This window comes from Charadrius vociferus, unplaced genomic scaffold, assembly GCF_000708025.1.
Source record: "Charadrius vociferus isolate BGI_N301 unplaced genomic scaffold, ASM70802v2 scaffold544, whole genome shotgun sequence".
In the NCBI taxonomy this organism is placed as follows: domain Eukaryota; kingdom Metazoa; phylum Chordata; class Aves; order Charadriiformes; family Charadriidae; genus Charadrius; species Charadrius vociferus.
This window is the reverse complement of record NW_009648162.1, coordinates 388,307-409,724: the sequence shown is the minus strand read 5'-3', so window position 1 is coordinate 409,724 and position 21,418 is coordinate 388,307. Positions and strand designations below refer to the sequence as shown.

Here is a 21,418-nt window from a genome sequence, read left to right as displayed (position 1 = left end):
TCAGCAGGAGATATCCAACACCAACTGCTCTTCCAACTAACAGTAACACGATAAGCCGTGAAATATGTGCTCTGATTTGGAACTAGCAAACACAGCAAATAACCAATTATTCCAAATAGTTTACAGATTTTGACTTTTTTTTTTTTTTTGTCTTGGGTTAGCTTTGCTAACTTGTCACTTGATGGGTTATTTGTATTTCTTACAACCAAAGCATCACAAGCCAAAATAACTGTATGAACAACTGCATAGAAAGCACCTTATAGGGCTTCTCAGGGGAGAACGCAAGGCTCCTCGTTGCAGTTTCATAGCTCAGAGGTGTTTGAGGGCTCCTCGTGAGCTCCCCTCCTCTGGGAGATGCTCCGGAACCACCTGACTCTTGCTACTGCTCCAGCAAGCTAAGGCTGGTGGAGAGGAGATCTTGCCAGACCATTTCACAGCTGGGAAGGCAGGAGTTGCGTGGGCATTAACGACGTGGGAGGTCCTCTGCAAAGGGTGTTCCACAGCTCTCCTGCAAACCTAGGCCCCTCTACTCCCACCGCCTGCCACCCACGCTGGGGCTTTTACACTAACCCCATGTTTTCACTGAACAGCACTTGAAAGCTTATTTGTACTTCTCAGGATAAGGAGCTTGTCTGTCCCTTCAATCCTGAGCCTGAGCAAGTTGGAGGAGACACGAGCAAGGACACCCTGACAAAGGGGATTAGGGCCTTCAAAGCCCTTTGGTGGCTAACAGGTGCTTTGCAAAATGCAATGTATCCTCCCCAAATATACCATGCTGCTTCTTTGCTGCACAAGCAGCTTTCTGGTAATTCCTAGCTGCATCTGTTGACATTTTAAAGCGATTCTTCAGAAGCATTCCTGTATTTTCCTCTTACCCTTAACAATCAATAACACCCATTTATTGTTAGTACTGCCCTGGCACACAGGGACCCCACTCAGGATTCGGCTGCCATTGTGCTATGCTCTGTAGAAAAGGAGAAGGATGGGAACATGCCCCAGTTTCCATGTAAATATTGCTCTTAAGTCAGATATCAAAACAGGCCAAAGGCATAGAGGGTTTTACAGTCCCTTGTTCATAAAGAGATCCCAGTGTGACTGGCTCTGGTGGTGGCATCTATACTACATCTACTTGAGCTTTAGTCATGATTCAGCTGACTAAATACAGGCTTTGATCTTAGCAAGTTCTGCTAAGTTATTGCACCTTCTGCTAATGATGTCTACGGGTTCTCCTCTGTCCTGCTGTCCCCTGGGCTTCCCCAAATTAAGGGAAATTAGGTCACCCCTAAGGTCCCCAGGATCTCATCCTGAATGCTCTCAGGTTGGTTTTGGTGGGCATTGTGGCAGAGGCACAGAGGGAGATAGCACATCCATCCTCAGAGAGCTTCGAGGGGACACTGGCCAAGCCCAGGTGGGGACAGGGTGCCATGGTGCAGGACATGAGACAGGAGATGCTCTAGCCTGATTTCTTGGGATGGCCTGACAGTTGGAAAAGGGGATTTACAGGACAACAAAGATGGGAGCTTGTGGATAATTACAGAGTGCTCCTCCCAGGCAGGGAGGGGGAAACGGCTCATGAAAGAGCTTATTTTTACATTTTAAGAATTCATGAGTCTCTCTTTCACCCTTTGAACATGATTGAATCACTTGAACTCCAGAGGGATGAGCCAGGATTTCAACGTTGAGGGAAGGGGACAGATCTGGAGCAGAGACATGGGTCTATAAGACATCAGTGTTGCAAAATCATCTCATTTTGCTTATGCCAAAGAGTCTCAGGAGAGACAAGAGAGGGACGAAGGGCTGATTCTTGAATTTTTCTAGGAGGACTTTGGCAACAGCTACACCAGAGGAGTGTGAAGAGAGGCCAGATTAGAAAGGGTTTATGAACTAGGTTATAAACAATTGCAGATTAAGTGCTTGGATTCATGCAGGCTCCAGGCAGAGCCTGAAGCATCAGCTCTGGCAGCCCCGATCTGATGTCCCCACCACACTATCACTTCTCCCCAGCCTTTACCCCCCGGGCAGGTGTAGGGGACTGCTGTCACAGGGAGCAGAGGTGATGGACATCGCCCTCCTTGGTGGCTCTCTGGGTCCCCCTGGCAATGCCTGTCCCGGCTGTTTGTGGGTCTGGGGTTTTTCGAGGTTTTCGCAGCACACTGAGGCCACACTGCTGGGGAGGCAGATAACCCATATGCTCGAGATGAAGGGAAAAAATAACTCTTGTGGACTCCACCAAGGAGATGGGCAGACTGATCTGCGAGCTCAGCTCTCCACGAGGGCTAAGCCCACAATCTCCCGTCACGCTCCCCCTCCTTCAGGTCATTAACACCACAGTCGGAGGCAGAACCTGGCGAAGTTCAGGAGCTCCCTCACACACTCCACACCAGGCTGGATTTTTTTGGCTGTAAAAGTTTTTTTCCTAATATTTAACCAGCTGCAGTCCCTATGCCTCATTCCACAGCTCCCGCTTTCGTGCGAAGTTCCCCAGCTATATAGGAGAAGGAGACGGGAAGGAAGACGTGCACAGGCCGTCTCAGTGATGTGCCTTCCAAAACAGGATGGTTTCCCCTGGGAAGCATCAGCAGCTCTCCACGACGTGAGGTTTATTATATTTAATCACATTCTTGTAGACTCCTGGTGAAGGCCAGGAGAATGGGTTTATTACTGCCTAATATTCTGTTGCTTTTATTTTAAATTAATGGTTTGCAGCTTTTTGCTTTCTTTTCTTTTTTTCTGTAAAATTTTATTTGAATTAAACCAAAAACATATTCACATAAATTAAAGATGCTGATGAACAGAGGGAGAGAGGCGGCTATTTATGGAGCTTTTGTTTCCATACTCTGCATCCCAGCACAGCCACCCATCTGTCTTTTCTGTGCGACGAAGGAAGCCGCATCAAGCGAACAATGTTTTGTGGGCGCAAAGGTACTGGAGAGATCTGCATAGGGCCAACAAAGCACATATCTACGTATTACAGAGAGACAGGCTGGACGTTAAACATGCCTCCAACCCTATGCCAAGACCTAGAAAGATGGCCCTCAGGGGCTTCTGCATGCAAAAGTTACAGCTGCCATCAAGCTGCAACCCATTTCTTACTCCATGTGCTCTGCCTGCTCAATTTTTACTCTATTTTCAGCGAGTGAAAGTCCACTTTATCTTTCCTTCCACCCCTTATGGTCAGACCTCAAAGGGAGACTTTTCCTCCCAAAGACACAGTATAAATAACACCTCCAAGATCACCTTCTTCCAAAGGTCTGGGCTGACTCACCAGTGTTTTACACCCCAAGGCTGAAGCGTGGAGGCACCGCTCCGGCCTTGGCTGGTGGGAAGGAGTCACTGTTGTTTGCAGCAAAGAAGTGGAAAGCAATGCAACTAATTCTGGCCTGAAACACATGGGAGGAAAGCGCATGGCTCTTGGCAGGAAGAGCCCGTGTCCTGGAAGTCATGGGCCATTATCAAGAAGGATTTAAGAGGGGTGAAGAACCCCAGGGTCATCAACCCTGCTAGGGATGAATTTGGGGCATGAAGAACTGCTCCTCTGGAGTGTCAGCCCTGAGAAAGCAAAGCAGCCTCATTGCCCTTCTTACAAAACCCAAGAACATCCCAAATATCTCATTTTCTTATGAAAAATGCATGAAGAGAGAAGGAGACACTATGCAAGGAGGGACCTGTCACTGCTCAGACACTGCCCAGCATCTCCCCCATCCCCATGCTTTGAGGGCACTAGGCTGTATACCTGCAAGAACCAGACTGTACAAAGCCCTGATGATGAGAGGAAACCTTCCATGGGGTGCAACCCTCCTCCTCGTGGAAGACCAACACCTTCTTAGTTCAACTTATAGCAACATGATGCCTAGGACTCATCACGGTCCCCAAGCTAGGAGCACAGAAGTCCCATCAAGTCCTCAACCATGCCACTGCAGCCACCCAGGACACACCATCTCCACCGAGTTACCAGGCTCTGCTGGCATGCATAGAGAAGCCAGAGGCTGTTGAGAAGAAATCTAACCTCGAGCACGTATGTAATACTGCTGGCTCCATAAGGATGAGAGGGAGGAAGTTTCCTCATCCTTCCTCCGAAAACTGACCTCGTTTTCTTTGGCATGAAGGAAAACAATTGCTGAAATGCACGCACACCTGTAGCAAGATGCAATTTCCCTTTTCCTAGGACAGCAAGGGGATCTTTCACACAAAGAAATCCCTCAATTTTTGCAAACCTTTAAATATACATATATACATGCACATATATCATTCATGAAAACCATTAATCGAGCAAGTAAGTTAGAAATTAAGCAATACATACATGAGGCTGGGCCCGAGAAGCCGGTATGTTAATTAATGCTGAGCTGGTCATACCCTCCGCAAGCTACAAATTAAAATGATTGGTTATCAATGAGGTTAGAGGAAACAATGTTTAACATACATCAGCAAAAGCACAATTTAGGAGAAATAAAATGAATGAACCGAAACAGTGCTGTCTTCCCCCTCCCCTGGGTTATAAGGTTAGGTCTCCCTGGACGAGGCATCAAGGGTTTGGGTTTTCATTGATGTTCATCAAATGGGACTGGGTTTGAATGGTTGCTGAGGATAAGTGGGGTATTGAAGGGAAAGCGCAGCAAAAACCCACGTTACAGAAAAGCTGTTAATAGTTCTCAGCGCAGGACAGCAACTCCTCCTGTGGACACTGAGGGCTTGCAAACGCAGTGAGCCAAGTTCATCACAGAAGACAGGGAGGGATCTGACCCAGGGTGTTTTTAACATAAAGGGATTCAGAGAGCTCATGGCCAAGGTCTGATACAAAGAAAACACCAAGCATGAGCACACGTTGTCATTGGCAAACCGAGAGCTGCCATCATCTACCCCTGCCCTGGGCAGCAAACAGCAGCTCTACTTCTGTCTTGCAAGGTGTGTTTCCTTTGAGATGGAGAAGGGGAAGAAATGAGACGTTCTCACCGGAAAACAGCTGGTTTTGAGCATCAGGCCAAGCCCAGCTGTGGTCCTCTTGCTCACCAGCTCAGGCTGGTCCCTGAACACACTGCTTTGGACCTCATCGAACCAGACCTTGGGTCAAGCTGAAAACACTGAAATTACAGCTGCTTCATGGGGGAAAGATTCCCCCAGGCTCAGTTCCCACTAGGCACCCATGGAACTCTCAGAGGCCAGTGGGAGACAGCTCCTCCAGGACTATTTTATCAGCAGAAAGAAACATCTGCTCATCCCTTGGGGCTGGAGAGGCACCTCATGGTTGTCCTTCCTGCTCTGCTTCCCATGAAGATGAGGACACAGGAAAGAGCACAGAGAACAAGGGGAGGCTGCCGGTGCAGAGCAGGCAGGAATACAGGCAGATCTACATCTGGCCCGCCCAAAAAATCCCACAGCCGCTTGTCCACACTCAGCCCTTGCAAAACCCTGCTCCCTGTGCATCTCCCAGAGAAGCAAAGTAGAAAGGCCTAGCCCAGGAGACCTTGCTACAGAAAAAATTGCTTTTCTATGAGTTTTAGGAGCTTCTTTTCTTTGCATTTGGTAACCATGATGCAGTTCATGTGCACACAGACTTGTTTTAAACAGACCTCAGGCTGAACTTCTCACCCCACTTGGACGAGATGGACAACACACTCAGCAACCTCAGAGCAGAGGAGTTTTGCGTCTGTTTGTTTTCTCTGTTTCAGATGAGGACAACAAAGTGATCCTTTGTTCCAGTCATCCATCAGAGGAGGGACCAAAGCCAGGCTTGGCAAGGAGGGAGAACGCCTTTGGAGCCACACAATGAAACACATGCATGGGCAGGAACAATCCTGGCTCCTGCTTCCAAGGTCACCACTGGAAGAGCAAACGGTATGGACACTGCGGCCCCAGGCATGGGCTGCTGGCCTAGGATCCATCGCCTTTCCCAGGGAGAAGGGGTAGGATGGCCTCTGCAGACTGAAACTCCTCCTTCACCCTCACCTGCCCCGGGGAGCAGAGTGGGGTGGAGGGACCCCGATGGCTGCATGGTGTCAGACCACCTAAGGAAAAGTCACCCCAACCCATGTCCGACACCAGGAGAGGGAGGGCATGGGATGAACAGCATCCAGGGCCAAAATTTAGAGGTCAGGCAGGGAGATGGTGGGAATTTTCGTTTGGCTTTCCAGGAACATGCACCCTCCTCCTCCACTCCCCAAACAAAGAGCAAAAGTGAAAGACAAACAAACAAACAGAAAATAATTAATCTGGGGTCAAACTGAATAATTCAATCCATTGCAGAGTGTTTTGTTTGCGAAATGTTTGTTTCAGTAAAGAAATGTCAAAGCCTTCCACTTTGAAAATACTGCAGCAGAGTGTTTGGGCTTGGTGACATCCCTCTCCCCCTCTCATCCTTTTGTCTCCCATTTAAACCGCTCCCGGAGTTTGATCCGAATTTGCAGATGCTTTCAATAGGCTTCAAACTGCCCCAGGGAACAAAGTACTTATTGCAGAGCTGGGGTCCCTCCAGCTGCAAACCTCTGTCTCACTCCTTCCTCTGACACAGCTTCAGGCAGCTGCAGGGACTTCTGCTGCACCCGTGCTGCTCCACCGCTGCTGGGGAGCAACCCCCGAGCAGCAAACGCTGTGTACACCTGTATAAAAGTGCATGTGTCCCCATCCATAGCTTTTCTCCCCAAAAGGCCGATTTGAGCAGGTTTCCTAACACCGTGATGAAGTTCCTGCAAGGTCTGGGAGAGCCACAGCCCCGCAGAGCCCCATCAACCTCAGTGTTTGTCCGGAGGGAAAAGCTGAGCCGCTCCACCGTACCAGCCTCAGGAGTACCGCAGGAATCCCAGCTCATTACTTCTGTTGCCCACGACTATTTTTGGGGAAGAAGGCCCTGCCTTCAGGTCTGGGGACATTGCTAGGGAAATATTTTTCTGACCTTTGCTGGACATTTAAAAAATAAAAATTACATAATGCAATACATGGTGTCATTTATTTTGGTTAAAGGAAAGTCAAATATGAGCAAGAGCTCACCTCATTTCACTTTGCAACCTAAGGCTGAGGGACCTCATTTTGATGAGGCCAGAGGTGCCCCCCTTTACCTGCACATCCCTTCCTCATTGCCGCAGCCCTCCTCTTCCTCACTGGCATCCTTAGAAGTCAGATGGTCGCTCACCTCTGTCCTCGGCACCCACTGCCCATAAATGCCCTCCTGGAAGTTTTGTTAATTGTTGGACCAAGCCTGAGTCCCTTAATGATGAGGTCTGCACACAGGAACGGGGAGGAGGGCTGGGTTTTCTTACAGACAGATTTACTTCTGCACATCCCAGCCAAAAGCTGCTGGGGGAAGCAAGTATCAAGAAGGAAAAGGTAGCCAGGATCACCGGCAGGCAACACTGAGGAAGGGCTTTTGAGCAGCCAGCCCATGGGGCAAGCCTTGAGGATCTCACAGAGGATCAGCTGCCATGAACTTCTCTGCCCCAGCACCAGCCAGGACCACAGATTCCTCCCCACTGGGACGCTCAGTGCCCATGGCTCCAGCAGCACAAGGAGCGGCAACGACATTGCAGAAAGAGGCATCTTCCCCCATCTGCAGCCCCAAACCCAGTAAATGCTCTCCTCAGTCTGCAACATCTCCAGAGTGGTGACAGGTCCTCACTTCCACCAAGAAACAAACAGTGGCAGAGAAATGCCGAGGATACAACTATCAACAACCCTCTGTTCCCTGACAGGGGCCCCATTTTCTGGTTGTCACCTTCCAAAAATGCCTCTTGTGCCTCTAGGTTGGTAGGAAGCCTCACTTCCTCCTGCCAGACGATGGCCTAGCCACCAGAGCCACAAAGGGCCACCTCCATGTCACAGAGCTCTAACTCTAGCAGAGTCACGTCCCTGCTGCTGGAGGCACAGCAGGTCCCTGTGCTGGATCCCTACCTGCTGTGGACACGATGGTGGTCCTAACTTTCAAAGCAAGTAGTGGATGGAGAGCCAGCTGTACGAGGATAAAGCATTAATCCATGTACTCCTCAGTGGTGTATGAGTCTCCATCACAACAAGGAGCACCCCAAAGTCTCAGAGAAGAACTTCAGAGCCAGGCAAAGAGTGTCTTTCCATGAATTTGTACAGAAAGCACACAAATTTACTAAGAGGAATGAGTGACAGGCTACAATTCAAAAGACAGACAGAGCGACCCAGATCTGGTATGCCATCGGAAGTGCCTACAGCTTCTGCAGGAGCGCTCAGATATTGCACTGACTGTAAAAACTGGTGAAGAGCAGAAAGCGTGTTTGGACAAGAGCATCCAGAGCAAACCTTTGGAAAGGATGAGAGTTGGAGGAGGGTCAGGGACTGCTACTTCCCTTCCTCCCATCACAACCTGCCCGTGGGGGACCCACCAGCCCAGCCCGTAGTGAGTGTAGGCACCTGAAACATGACCCCTTGGCCCTTGGCTCAGGTCTCCCTCACCCCCCCCTCCTGCCTGGAGCTGTCTGTGTTGGGTGGGAAGAGACTGAGGGAGCAGGGCCAGATCCTGTGGTGCCTGCGGTGACGGGGTGCAGCTCACAGAGCAACAGTTTCCCCACGATGCACCACCACATCTGAGGAGGGGATTAATTCTTGTTTGCAATTTAAACAGCCCCACCGTGCCAGGGCACTGCGTACACACAATAACAGAGCCTCTGGCTTCACTCCAAATTAGCCTAATGAGGAGCAGGTTTCAGGACAGGCTCAAAGGGGAAGCGGGCTGCCCCTCTCATCCCACCTCTCCTGTCACCTTCTGACACCCAGCTTAGTGCTGAGCTGCACATGCAAAAGGTCCATGCACGCCACGATCCTGCTCTGCCTCCCAAACTACCCCAAAATACCCTGCCCAACTGCCTTCACCTCTGGGTCAGCATCTCCAAGAGGTCCCTCAGCGATGGATGGGGCCAAAGCACCAGCTCAGCAGTGGTGGAGGTTTGCACCTTTGGTTCCTCAAATGCAGGTGTAAATGGGATGATCCAGCACAAGGAATCAATAGGAAAACTCCCAACGGCAGCCATGGGGATAGATTTGCACTCCCAGGGCCATGCCCAGTGCCTGCTGCTAGCTGTATCCCAAACACAGTGGCCTGATAAAAGTCAATTCAGGCATCTACATCTCGGTTCATTCAGTGCATGTGTGTCTACACAGCACCTATGACCTCTGGCTTGCACACCCTATGCCACCACCAACAGGCACGTTCACGGTTAACACTGGTCAAAAGATGGAGGAGAAAAAAAAAAAAGGTTTGAAGGACAATTTTTCATTTTCTTTTCCGAACTAACTGCAATAAAAAAGGTGAAAGCCAAAAGAAATTTGAAATCCTGCCATTTTTGGAGCACAAACGTAAGAAGAGTGTGAGCCCCGGGCTTCTCTTTCTTGACTTGCACTCACCACCAGGTGCAACAAAACCTGGGGAAAACAGGGAAAAAGTGAACAGGTCTCGGGGGAAGCACTGAAAGGGAATGAAGTGCTGCAAAATTAACATGAAAAACCCTCTTGATTTTTCACCACTAGAAAGCGCCCAAAGAAAAGAAAAATCTGTAGAAAGGATGTCTTGTCATTAAAAAGCCATGGCAATCTGATCAAAGCATTTCAAGCAACAACGGGCACAGCAGAACTGGGCAGAGGCGTCTCCTGCAGGCAGGGAGTCCCCCCAACCTGCACCCCAGAGTGGGGGAACCCCAGGGTGCTCCCTCCATCCTGCCCATACAGAGGAAAGGGTGCAAACTGGGAGTCCCACCAGCCCTGCAGAGCATGAAGGTCCAACGTAACCGTGGCCAGGCACCTTCAGCACCAGTTCATAGAGGACCTCAGCTCCACATCGAGCCCCAAGCTGGGGTCCCGTGGTGGCCACAGCCCCCTCTCCGTGCCCAGCACAGCCTTCGCCTGTGGCTCTCGTAAAGGATATTCATGGGAGGAAATTTTCCTCCCCTCACCTCCCTCAAAAAAGCAGCCACCGGTTTAATAAACCGCTGGCAAAACAAAGCAGGAGAATTTCCATTAAGCAGAGTAAAAGGGTAATTAGCGACCGGGCTGAAAGCGCCTGCCTCGTCCCACATCACGGCAGCCAGCCCAAGCCCCAGCCATGCTGGCTGCCCATGAGAAAGCAAATTTGGGTCAAAACCCTGGTTTCCCAAAGGGAATTGCATTTCCTTCTCGTTACCTCCACCAAAGTCACAGGAGATAGAGCAGAAACGACTGCGGGTCTGGAGTGACCCTGGCAAAGGCACAGAAAAATCAGGGCTGGGAAACAGCACTGGCAGATGAAGGTCAGAGGAAAGGAAACGTTTTGTAAAATCAGTTTCATTTAACAAATGGTTTTGCTGTCAGAAAATGGCAGGAGAGGACCGGCATGCAGACAGTCGTTCTGATGCTCTCGAAGAGCAGTATTGCACGTTGGAAGCATTGAATGTTGTTATTTTGCTACACAACACAATTTCTACTGAAAACTGACAAAAAAAAAAAAAAGAGTCTAAACTGTACATTTCAAAATACGCCCCAAAAAGTTTAGTCAAACCAAACTGAAGGTTGAGTAGATTTTGCTATTAAAAATAAGAAATCATGCCTTCACAGCTTGCTGGAGTTGCAGATGCAAAACCAGTCCACCCACTGCTGCCCCATCTGTGGTTGTGGGTCAGGAGGGGCACAGAAAAACCCTCTGCTGGGGGCCTCAGCCCATGGCTAAAGCAAACTCTACCTGGTCTTTATCACCAGGCAGCACCTTCCCACCCTTCATGCACACTCCCAGCCCTCAAAATAGAATCAGAATCATAGAATGGTTTGGGTCGGGAGGGTCATTTGAAGATCATCTAGTCCAGCCCTCCTGCAAAGAGCAGGGACATCTTCAACTCAATCAGGTTGCTCAGCACCCCATCCAACCTGACCTTGAATGTTTCCAGGGATGGGGATCTACCACCTCTCTGGGCAACATGTTCCAGAGTTTCACCACCTCATTGTAAAAAATTTCTTCCTTATATCTAGTCTGAGCCTACCTTCTTTTAGTTTAAAACCATTACGCTTTTCCCTATTGCTACAGGCCCTGCTAAAAGTTTGTCCCCATCTTTCTTACAAGCCCCCTTTAAGTATTGAAAGGCCACAAGAAGGTCTCACTGGAGCCTTCTTATTTCCAGGCTAAACAACCCCAACTCTTTCAGCCTTTCCTCACAGGAGAGGTGTTCCAGCCCTCTGATCCTTTTAGTGGCCTCCTATGGAACCTCTCCAACATGTCCATGTCTTTCTTGTGCTGGTGACTCCAGAACTGGATGCAGTACTCCAGGTGGGATCTCATCAGAGCAGAGTAGGTGTGTGCCCACCTCTGCAGAAGCAGCAAACCCTTTCCCAGGGATCCATTCCTCCCACAACTGTCTCTGCAGAGAGTCTTGCCCCTTGGCAGAAGTGCTGGGTGCCACCGTCTTCGTTGGTGCAGCAAAAGGACATCACTTGCCCAGCATCAGACAGCTAATCAGAGGTAAAGTCAGGACCTGCATCCCAACCCTCCTACCTACGTTATTCCCTAACCCCCTCACTTTTCTCCCAAGTACTTTCTATGTTAGGCTGTAAAATGGAGTTTTTTATTTGCAGAAGTGAAGACTCTTGTTCCAAGACTTGCTTTGGTGTGTTTTTTTGCAGACATGCTCCAGTTACTTTACTGATACAAGATGAAGCACAATTGTAAATTATTAAGACAAATCTGCAAATGGCAAGTGAACAGAAAGCCGATTAGGTTGTCAGTAGTATTTTCTGTCTTAATGACACTTGGTCACTTCAGCCAATGTTTTCAAAATCCAGTGTCCAGTTTCTAATCGAAACTGAAGCATCTCAGGACAAGATGCCAGCGTCCCAGGGAGCTGAGCATATGAACGTCCCACCTCTTGGCTGGTGGAGAACCCAAAAAGCCAGCTCATTTGACATGCCTCGCTGCAAGTACTGCGGGATGACCTTGCCTGAGACCACCAACCTGGAACTCATCAGTGCTTGGGATAGGTAGGCATGAGCAGGGCCAGCTGCAGTCAAGACCACAACAGGCTGGAGTACCACACCCACAGCTTTTGCTGGGCACTGGCCAAAATCTTGATTTTTTTCCTTAGCCCAAAGCCTGAAAGCCTTGAACTGGGCAGAGGTTGCAGCATGCAACGCACACTCCTGCTTAAGCAACACCTGCTCATCCGCAGGGAGGACTTGCATGGCACAAAGCTGAAGCAGACAACCTAGCATGAGGTATGCAGCAAGGAGAGAGGCGCAGCTCCAGCTCTGAATCTCCAGGGACAGCCTGATGCTGGGACCCCAGTCGGAGCCCACCTTTGGACACAACTGCAGATATCTGATGGCACGGACCAGTGGATCGTAAAGTCCTCATGAACAGAAACACTGAGGTGTCACCAAGAAGATGAGTAAAGAGCAGAAGCATTGACGCCCAAATTATACATATTGCTTTTACAGGCAGTGAAAGACAAGGCAAGAGGCACACCTGAGAGGCAGATCTCTCACAGAAAGCTCAGGCTTTTCTAGCCCGACGTACCATGCAGCACCCACAGCCTTTAAAATAGGGAGGAACGAAATGCCAGCGCACATTAAATACAACAAAGGGAACAGGAGACCATGAAAAACTCCACCAAACGCCTCTGACAACACCTTCAGCTGCTCCTGAGCAATCGGAGTCACCTACAGATTTGTGCATCACACACACACAATCAGCACTGACAGGTCTCTTCCTCAAAGAGGACGCGTCTGCTGGCAAAGAAACCCAAGGCCTATAGAACTGCAAAGCACCAACAGGGCCAGTGCCACCAGTGTGGCCAGAAACCTTCCAGCTGTTCTTCAGGAAGGAGGAACAGCAACACCAGCGGCATGCCCAGCCTGGTCCACCTACAAGGGACAGCTGAGACCCCTCAAACTCACGGCACAAAGAAACTTGCTTTCTGCAACTGCAGCAACACATTCCTCCTTCCCTGCTAAAGCATGTCCAGTTCCCACCACCAAGAGATCTTCTGCAGTCACAGTCCCCACTGTGACCCTCTGCAGAGTCACTGAAGCTGCTGAAAGCAGCAAGTGGGTTTGGAACCAGCAAAGCATGCTGCAAACAAAAAGCAAAACTGGGGAAAGGAGACCTGGCTACATGGTTGTGATATGGATGACCGAGTCTCAGGAAACCTTTGCTTCCAATGTGGCCTTTGGCAAACTGTCCCATCTGTGAGCATTGTTTCACCCTCTCCAGTGCTGGGGTAAGTCCCCTCAAGGCTGTCAGCTCTTTGGGGCAGTGACTGTCATTTCCAAGAGAGCATCCCGCAGAGCAGAGCCCTAAGGGGGTGAGTGAAAACCTTTTTCAGCCTCAAACCAAACCATACATTTGAGGAAGAGGTGCTGGAGGGAAGAGTCTGGCATCAAGACAATCTGTTGTCTCTCCCCCCGGAAAGCAAATCTGACACCTCATATTAAACGTAGGGGAGAAGGATGAGTTTGTAGTTGTTCATTATGGCATGGTTGAGGGGAGTGGGTGAAAACAGAGGTGGAAGCTGCAAAAGGGAGGTTACAACCAGACACGGCCTCACATCAGAAATCGGCATCGGTCTCCACCCCAGCACTGTACCTGCACAAGTTTCCCCATATCACACAAAGTAAGACAACAGTGTATTTCCACCATAGTGATTTTTTCCATACCTGGACAGGAATAAGAGGCTCTTTGTCATCGATGTCAATTAGGACATCATCCCTGGGTGTGAGGCTCACATCATCTGCAATCAGAGCAAGCACGAGCATGACAAGGACATCCAGTTGTTAGAAACTCCAAAGCCGAGACACCTTGCGATGAAGCTCCAGGAGAGATCTCAGCCTTGCCCAGAGCCTTCACACCAGCCAAAGCTCACGTTCATGAGGGTTGAACAGCTTCACCAAGGGACAACCCATCTCACCAACCAACCCCAGAGCTAAACTCCTCCTTCACACCTCCTGGGATTTTTGTGTTGGATCTACAGCTGGGCTGAGCTAAAAGCAACACATACAGCGCCCCACAGCTCCTCCTGGAGAAGGCCATGGGTGTGAAGCTGGTGTGATTGTCATGGCAGCACATACCTGAGTGCTCTTGGGGACCATCTGTCTCCTCTTGGTAGGGGTCACAGTAGAAGTCCTCCAGCGAGCGGATGGTGCACTGCCCCACCACGGGCCTTCGGCCAAATGGCCTGTTGTCAATGATTTTGACGATGATGGGGGGGCTGTACAGGCTCTCCTTGGGTAAACGCTGTGGGCAGAGGGGACGGAACACGTAACTATGCAGGGCAGGGAGGCCAGCTGCTCTGCACCTCCCCAAAGGGAACCGATGCGGAGCAGGACAGAGTTATATTCACCATATGATGCATTTTTTATGGGACCTCCAGAGGTCCTTCCCAACCAGCTCTGCTATGACCCCATCACTGCAGGGTCAGGGACCAGGTCCTCACCACTTCCATGAAGAGCACGCAGACGTCAAAGTTGGGATTCTTCTTGACGTTCTTGATGACACAGGACTGCACGAGCTGGCCTCCACACTCCACCAGCAGGCTGGGTGAGGTGACACTGGCCAGCTGGTAGCTCTTGAGGTTCCTCAGCCCCCAGGCCAGGATCTGAAGGGTGAGGGCAACAGACAGCAAAGGCTGAGCCAAAGGTCTGCCTCTAGGTCTCTCATTGAGCTCAGCAGTGGAGATAAGCCTAAAGGTTGGCCCTCCATGAGGGAAAGATGAATCAATTCTGTAGGACAGGCAGTGCTGGGAGAAGCCAGGTCATACAGCAAGCGTTTCTCTGTATGCACCAATACACCAGGTCCACAATTGCCTATCTATTAATGGAGCATCTCTGTTTTGGGCAAATATCATCCTGATGTGAGCAGACTGTCCTTCTGAAAATCAAGTGTGGTCCAGGGCTGTGCTCTGATCTAGAACTTGACTGCTCGCTGAGACTTGTTTTCTCAGCAAGATAACATTTTTTGACAGATAAGCCATGAGCAGAACTAGCTCCCAGCACTGGTGGGACTCTGTATCCAGAGTCTAGCTTAAATCTCATTTCTGGGTCTCAGCCTCCCCTTTAGGGACACACATTTGGAGTGCTCATTCTGCAAGAGGGCGAGCTGCCTTGTGCACTCCCCATCACTCACCTCGATGGCCGTGCGCTGCAGGACTGGTTTGATTCCTTGTGGGACCATGTAAATGTTGGGCTCCCGCTGAGGAGGCGGGTACGGCAGGTCAGAGTCTGCAGACTGCAGGGAACAGAGATGCCAAGGGCACATCAGGTCATGCCACAGCAGGACAACAACCCCATCACCTCCTCCTCCCCACGTTGCATCCCCCCAGAGTCTCCTTCTCCCTGCAAAACTCATCTTGGTGTCCAGGACACCTAGACAGGGGGAGATGAAGGCTGGGGGGATGACTGTGCCCGCAAACTGTTTCTCTCCCTTTAATCTGACCCTGGAAACGATCAAACATCTACTGCTGAGAGTGATCTCTGAGCCTTTCCAAGGGAACAGAGACCTGCCCTCCATCGAGGTTCAGCCTCCTTTAGAGGAGGAGGGGATGAAAAAGCATCTATCCCATACCAAGTCCTCAGTGAGATAGTTAAGCAGAGGGACGAGGAGAGGAGATGAAGCAGCAGCAGGGGGTTAATTAGTGAAATACAGCTCCTTGAGGTGGACAGAATGAAATGCGGTGACCAGCTGCTGAAGAGCAGCAGACAGTTTAGTGGGGGCAGCACCGTGGGATGGAGGGTCGGTGTCGCCTCCCAGTGCAGGAAGGGGTTGTTGTGCATTCATGGCATACAACAGCTCAGCTATAAACCTTACCCGGCAGCTGCCAAGCTGCAGGTCACAGGACAGAGCTCAGATAAAGCTGTCTATGCACCATGTCTGCAGAAGGAGATTGCCTTCAGGGTGAGACCAAATCTAAGATGGCAAGTGAGGGATTCGAAATTTGCTTTCACAGAGGAGGAAAGCAGGGAGACAGACTTCCCCGGCTGCTTGCAGAGGACGGGCTCTGAGCCCTCCCAGTGCTCGGGTTCTTCTTGACCTCTATCTCTGAGTTCAGAGTCACCAAAAAGGCAGGAATGAAAGCAAAACATCTAAAAATGCAGCCCTCAACCAAGGGCAGTTGGAACCAATTTAAGAGACTGGCATTCTTTTCAGGCTGGAGTATTATTGCATTAAATTAAGTGTGTATATGTATTTCAATTATATGATTGGTTCAGGTTTACATATGGATGTATATAAATGCTATACAAAGGAATTTTTCACAGTGGCATGTTAGATATACAAGACGCTAAGCTTTAATTTCCATTGGTAATTCCTGGTGGCTGCTGAATCAAGCTGCTTATTAGCTGAAGACTTCAATAACTTCATTTTGGGGCAGATGTCTGGGTTCCCACATGGGGCAGACAGTAAATCTGGGGCAGACAGTCTTCCCTCCCATGGTCCAGATGCTTGCAGAAATGGTTAGTGCTAGCAGGGAAAGGGAAGGTTATCTTGGGGATGAGTGCCTAATGAGAAGGGAGAGGTGCAGACCATCCCCAGCATCGCTTGGGTGCTCAGCACTTCTGGTAACCCGCTTACTTACCCAGAGCCTTAATTTAAGGCTGCTCAGACATTGCACCATCAACATAAGCTGGTCTTTCCTTGGGGTAGAGGAATATCAAGGAAGCCCTTGAAGAGTTATCCCCGGCTTTTGTTTGTGACTCACAGCACTTAGGGCACATCAAGGTGCCTAAGCATGGACTGAACCAAGAAGAGCCTCAGTCTGTCCTTGTATAGTGACATACATTCATTTCCAGCTTTAAATGTGCTTAATTTGCATTTAAGTTGCATACTAGAGATGCAGAGCTGGAGAAGCCACCTAGCCCGTCTCTAAACCGCCAGGTAGGCCCAAACTCCACACAGCACCTGTGAGATGGCTGCGCACTTTGTTCCCAAAAAGGGAGGTTTTTTCCCTCAAGAGAGCACCTAAATCTTGGCTGATGCAAATACCACGTGTCACATTTCCTTATTGCCATTGGACTCAAGATCATTTCTGGCAAATCTGTATGGGAAAAGGGGAAAGCCTTGGGGAAAGAGCTCCTGCCTGCCCCCCGTCCTCCCCAGGTTCAACAGCAGCTTTGAAAGCCGAGAGTGCATGCTTGGCTACTAACACTGCAACGTTTTCAGCTAGCACTAGCCATTTCTAAGTCCTTCTCGACCCCTGCTGCTCTCCTGGTTGTTTTGCAGTCATTCTCCTGAATGAACAAGCACCAAATGTTTCACCAGATGGTACAGAAATGAGCAGCGAGTCCTGGGGATGAGGCAGGAGCAGGAAGGGTTGGGTGACAGTGGCAAACAAGCAATTCCCAGACACAGGTCTCAAGCCAGACACAGCCTGCTGGATGGAGGAGACATCCATGAAATGGCCTGTGGGGTCTGCTGGCAGCTGGGATGGTTTGAATGAGACAAGTCAGAGGCAATCAGGGTGGAAGGGAGCCCTGGAGATTATCTAGTCCAACCCCAACTTTGATACAGGGTTGGAAGAGAGATGAGTGAAAGTTAACACAGATCAGACCAGTTAAAACAGTGGCTGGAAACATCTCCCAGTTTGAGCACGCAGCTGGGTCATGTTGTTTCAAGGACGGGCTAAAATCCCAGTGCCAAAGGCTACTCCCATTTGCACCAAACAGAAATGCAGTAGAAGGAAGTCTGGTGCCAGCCTGGTTGTTCAGATACATCAGGAGCCTGAATGATGCATGTATGAGCCTGATTCTGCACAAGGCTCGTTATTTACTGCTAAGGGCACCGGAGACCTCAGGGCGGCATCACGCTTTTGCATGCAGCCTGAGTGGGTTGGTCTGGATGGGGTTCCTGCGGAGCAGGTGGGTCAGGCCAGGCTGTGTCTGAAGGAGCTGGTCTCTCTGAGAGTCTCTGTTGGGACTTTGCTTCGTTTCTGGGCAGAAGCAGAATAACAGAGGAGAGTCAAGTGTCTGAGCATAAAAGGTACCCATTGGAGGAGCCCCTCGTAGAACAAGGCAGGGGTGCAGAGCTGTGGAGTGCCCCATCCAGAAATGGCAGTGGCAAGAAATGGAGGAGAAAGAGCAGAGAGATGGTTATGTTTACATGAGCTCATCCAGCTCAGCCGAAATGGAGCACAAAGATGAGCCCCACACCATGAGGAAAGGCTGCTTGGGTGGAAGAAATCCATCTTGCAAAAATGTATTTACCCCATCCAACCTTTCATGGAAATGGGGCCAGGTTCTTTGCATGTCTCACGTCCCTCCTAGCTCATCTCCCAGACTTTGGGATTAACTGGCTCTTAGGGCCACCACAACACTCAAATAGAAACATCCCGTGTTCAGCTCCTTGCCTTGGGTTTTACAAGATACCAGCCTACCCTGGCAGTGCTTGGTTCAGCTGGTGATCTGCTCAGTAGGATGTGCAAGGTCTGGGTACCAACTTCGACAGGTTGCCCAAGCAGCGGCTTGGGATCCCAAGGCCACTATTTCATTCAGAGTAACTGGAAAAGTCCAACACATGCCCCCAGTTTATAGCCAATTACCCATGAATAGTTGCAAACTTTTCAGCTGGGATTTCAGGTAAGGTCCAGCCAAAGGTCAGCCCAGCATTTTGGCTTTTACAACCCTTTGTTGGGAAGGGTTGAACACCAGTAGACCTCATGCACATGCATCCCACAAAGGTTAAATGTGCCCTGCCATTGGGAAAACTTCTTGGGTTAAGCATGGAGCCCATCTACCCTGTCCTGTTGGTGATCACTCATGTTACTAAAATCCTGGTGCTATTGACTTGACTCATCTGAAAAGAAGTGGCTACACTATGGAGGCACAACTTTAACAAGCTCCAACATGAAGAGGCAACTAAATCTTATAGACTCACCTCATCCAGGCTGGAGGACAGCTCACTCTGGAGAAGAGAAGGAAAGTATGGAGTTAGAGCAATTCTCATCCATAAGCCCATCCCAGGGCTTATATGCGTAGCTGACAACTGAATAGAAAAAGGGTGCTTTCCGAGTTCTTACACACCACCATCCCCAAGTTTGAGAAGAAATCAGAGTGGCTAACTTAAAACCATTTAAAATCCAGCATCAGTTAATGCCTTTGCTCAGATGGGCTGCAGGGTACAAAACACACTGGAGCTGTTGGGAAGCACAGACCTTCACAACAGGAATGCTGAAACTACCACTGGGCAGGAAGGTCATGGTGCGTTTGACGCCTGAGGAATTATATCTGGAACGACGTACATTTGCCCTGGTTTAGGGGTCAAAAGTGAGCTGCCCCACTTTAGCTCTCTTTACCATCAGCTGAAGGAAACTGGCACATCTATGTGGGGATTCCTTCATCCTAAAACAGGATGGATAAATTGCTTGCCAAAACAGGGCTGCAAACAGAGTCCACTGCAAACCTCTGCAGGAGCAGCTGCTGGTGCTGGGACCCAGAAGCTCTGCAGGGGCAGGGGAGGGGAGAGTTTGAGGGACATAGAGCCTAGGAGCTGCAAACAGGAGAAAGGCATTACCTCAAAGCCAGGGATGTGATGGACAGCCGGCTGTGGAGAAGAAAAAAACATATACATTCCATTTGCACTCCTGGTGCTAACTCAGCTTTATCTGGCAGAGAAACATCAGTCATCCCATAGCCAGACGCTGCCCCCCTCCATGCCCAGTACTGGGCTCCAAAAAGCCTGGGCATGAGGGCAGGGCTCTCCCTCTGACAAAGAAGCTGGAGCAGAGTCTCAAATCCACCCATCTGCTTTTTGCTAGGATCAAATAAGGTCCTAAGACAGGACTCCCCTTTCCAAGGTCTTCCCCACCCAGTTCAGTAACTTCTGAGGAGGGTGAGGAGGAAGAAGAGGCTGCATGCAGATGACTTTGTGCCCTGTCCTGGTAGCAGAGACACCCCCTGACCATCACCCAGCAGCCCCTCACTGGTACAGCAAGGCTGGTACCCAGCACATCCAGCCCCGGCAGCCGCAGCATCATCATGCACAGAGCGCAGCATCCCTCAAGGAGCAGAGCTGGGACCTACATCGGAGAGAGGGAGGAGGGAGCTGCGGAACCCTCGTTCCCAGTTAGCACCTCAAGGCTGGGAGGGAGAAAAAGGACAGGGAGATTTAGCCTTCCAGTCCATCCACTTTCCTTGGCAGAGAGGCACATTTGGGCTGCAGCCAGGCGCCACGGCCAGTGGAAAAGCCAGAGATGAGAGGGGCGAGGGGGTGGTGTGTGCAGGGGGACGGGGAGGGTGGGAAAGCACACGAGAGCACACTGGGGCATGACGAGGAGTCTCTCCCACCCGGGCTGGCTCCATAGCAAAGCCTCCTTCCCCCGTGGCTCGTTACATGAAAGGCCAGCACTGAGCACGGCAGCTTGCTGCAGGAGTAACCGCCCACTTCAGCTCTCATAAAACCCCTCCGGAAATTAACTGTGAGCAAAGGGCAGTGATCTGAGGCCAAATGCACCAGGCTCTTTCCACGGTGTGAGGGTGCGGAGGCTCTGAGCTCAGCACCGCAGCCAACTGGGCTGGCAGGGCACAAGCAGTGCCTCCCGAACTGGTACCCAGTTCAGCATTGAGCCTCTTCCCATTGGCTCTGCTAAATGCTTCCCACCGCGGCCGCTGCAGTGCAGCCAGTGCTGAGCATCACGGCTGGGTCTGCTCGGAGCAGCCGTCCTGGTAAAACTGGGGACAGGCAGGGGCAGAGATGCTGAGCCCAGGTGGACATAACTCAGTGCCCAGCAAAGGCTGGATCCTGCTGGGTGTGGAAAGACTCCAAGGGAAGAAGCTAGCATTCCAATTAGAGACACGATCAGGTCCGGATGAGGAGCTCACCTTCTCCCTCTGAATCAGCTCGAAGGCAGCCAGCAGCTCCCCAACATTTCTGTTCGCCTTGATGACCGGGTGCCAGGAGAGCCGTGGCGAGCGCGCCAGGCTGGGCTTGCAAATGCAGCGCCCCATGAACTCATCCGCACCCTGAAAGGCAAGGACAGGCATGGGGAGCTTTCTTCCCACCCCACTGCCCAGTAGAGTCCATCACCACACACCCGCATCTCAGCCGAGACCCTGCCACTCAAAAACCGGGCTCAATGTCTAAACCATTATGGGACTGGTTCAGAAAAAAAGATGGTTTTGACGCCCATGTAGACTCAAGTTTTCAGACTCCTCCCTGTAACTGCTAGGGCTAGAAATGCATTCTTTCTTATGCATTTTGGCTTAAACAGAAGGTGAAATTACTATGGTATCACACAGTTTCCAGAGCAGGAGCTCCGAGTATAGCATTAAGTATCAGCAGCTCTTAAAAAGCCCATTCACTGGTCTGCAATGGGATCTTCAGTTGCCTTTGCTGCTTCCTGGTGGTGCCTTTTGGAGGAGGGAGGGCAGAAGGGTTCCTGGGAGGTTTCTGAGACATTCCTGAGGTGGATTCTAAGTGCTTTTCACTTATGCACTGCTCTTACACGCAGCCCTCTCTTGTCCGCTC

The 21,418-nt window shown here is 50.4% G+C and overlaps 1 protein-coding gene across 1 annotated transcript in view; it reads right to left on the bottom strand.

The window, feature by feature from the left end:
• DYSF (dysferlin) overlaps positions 1-21,418 on the bottom strand; it is a 109,600-nt gene that overhangs the window by 39,493 nt on the left and 48,689 nt on the right. The window contains exons 34-41 of the mRNA XM_009884084.1: positions 20,773-20,913; positions 19,461-19,495; positions 18,830-18,854; positions 15,089-15,190; positions 14,400-14,561; positions 14,035-14,200; positions 13,624-13,697; positions 4,301-4,363 (exon numbers count right to left, since the gene is read on the bottom strand). Coding sequence (XP_009882386.1) covers positions 4,301-4,363; positions 13,624-13,697; positions 14,035-14,200; positions 14,400-14,561; positions 15,089-15,190; positions 18,830-18,854; positions 19,461-19,495; positions 20,773-20,913 — 768 coding nt within the window. The remainder of the gene's footprint in view (positions 1-4,300; positions 4,364-13,623; positions 13,698-14,034; positions 14,201-14,399; positions 14,562-15,088; positions 15,191-18,829; positions 18,855-19,460; positions 19,496-20,772; positions 20,914-21,418) is intronic.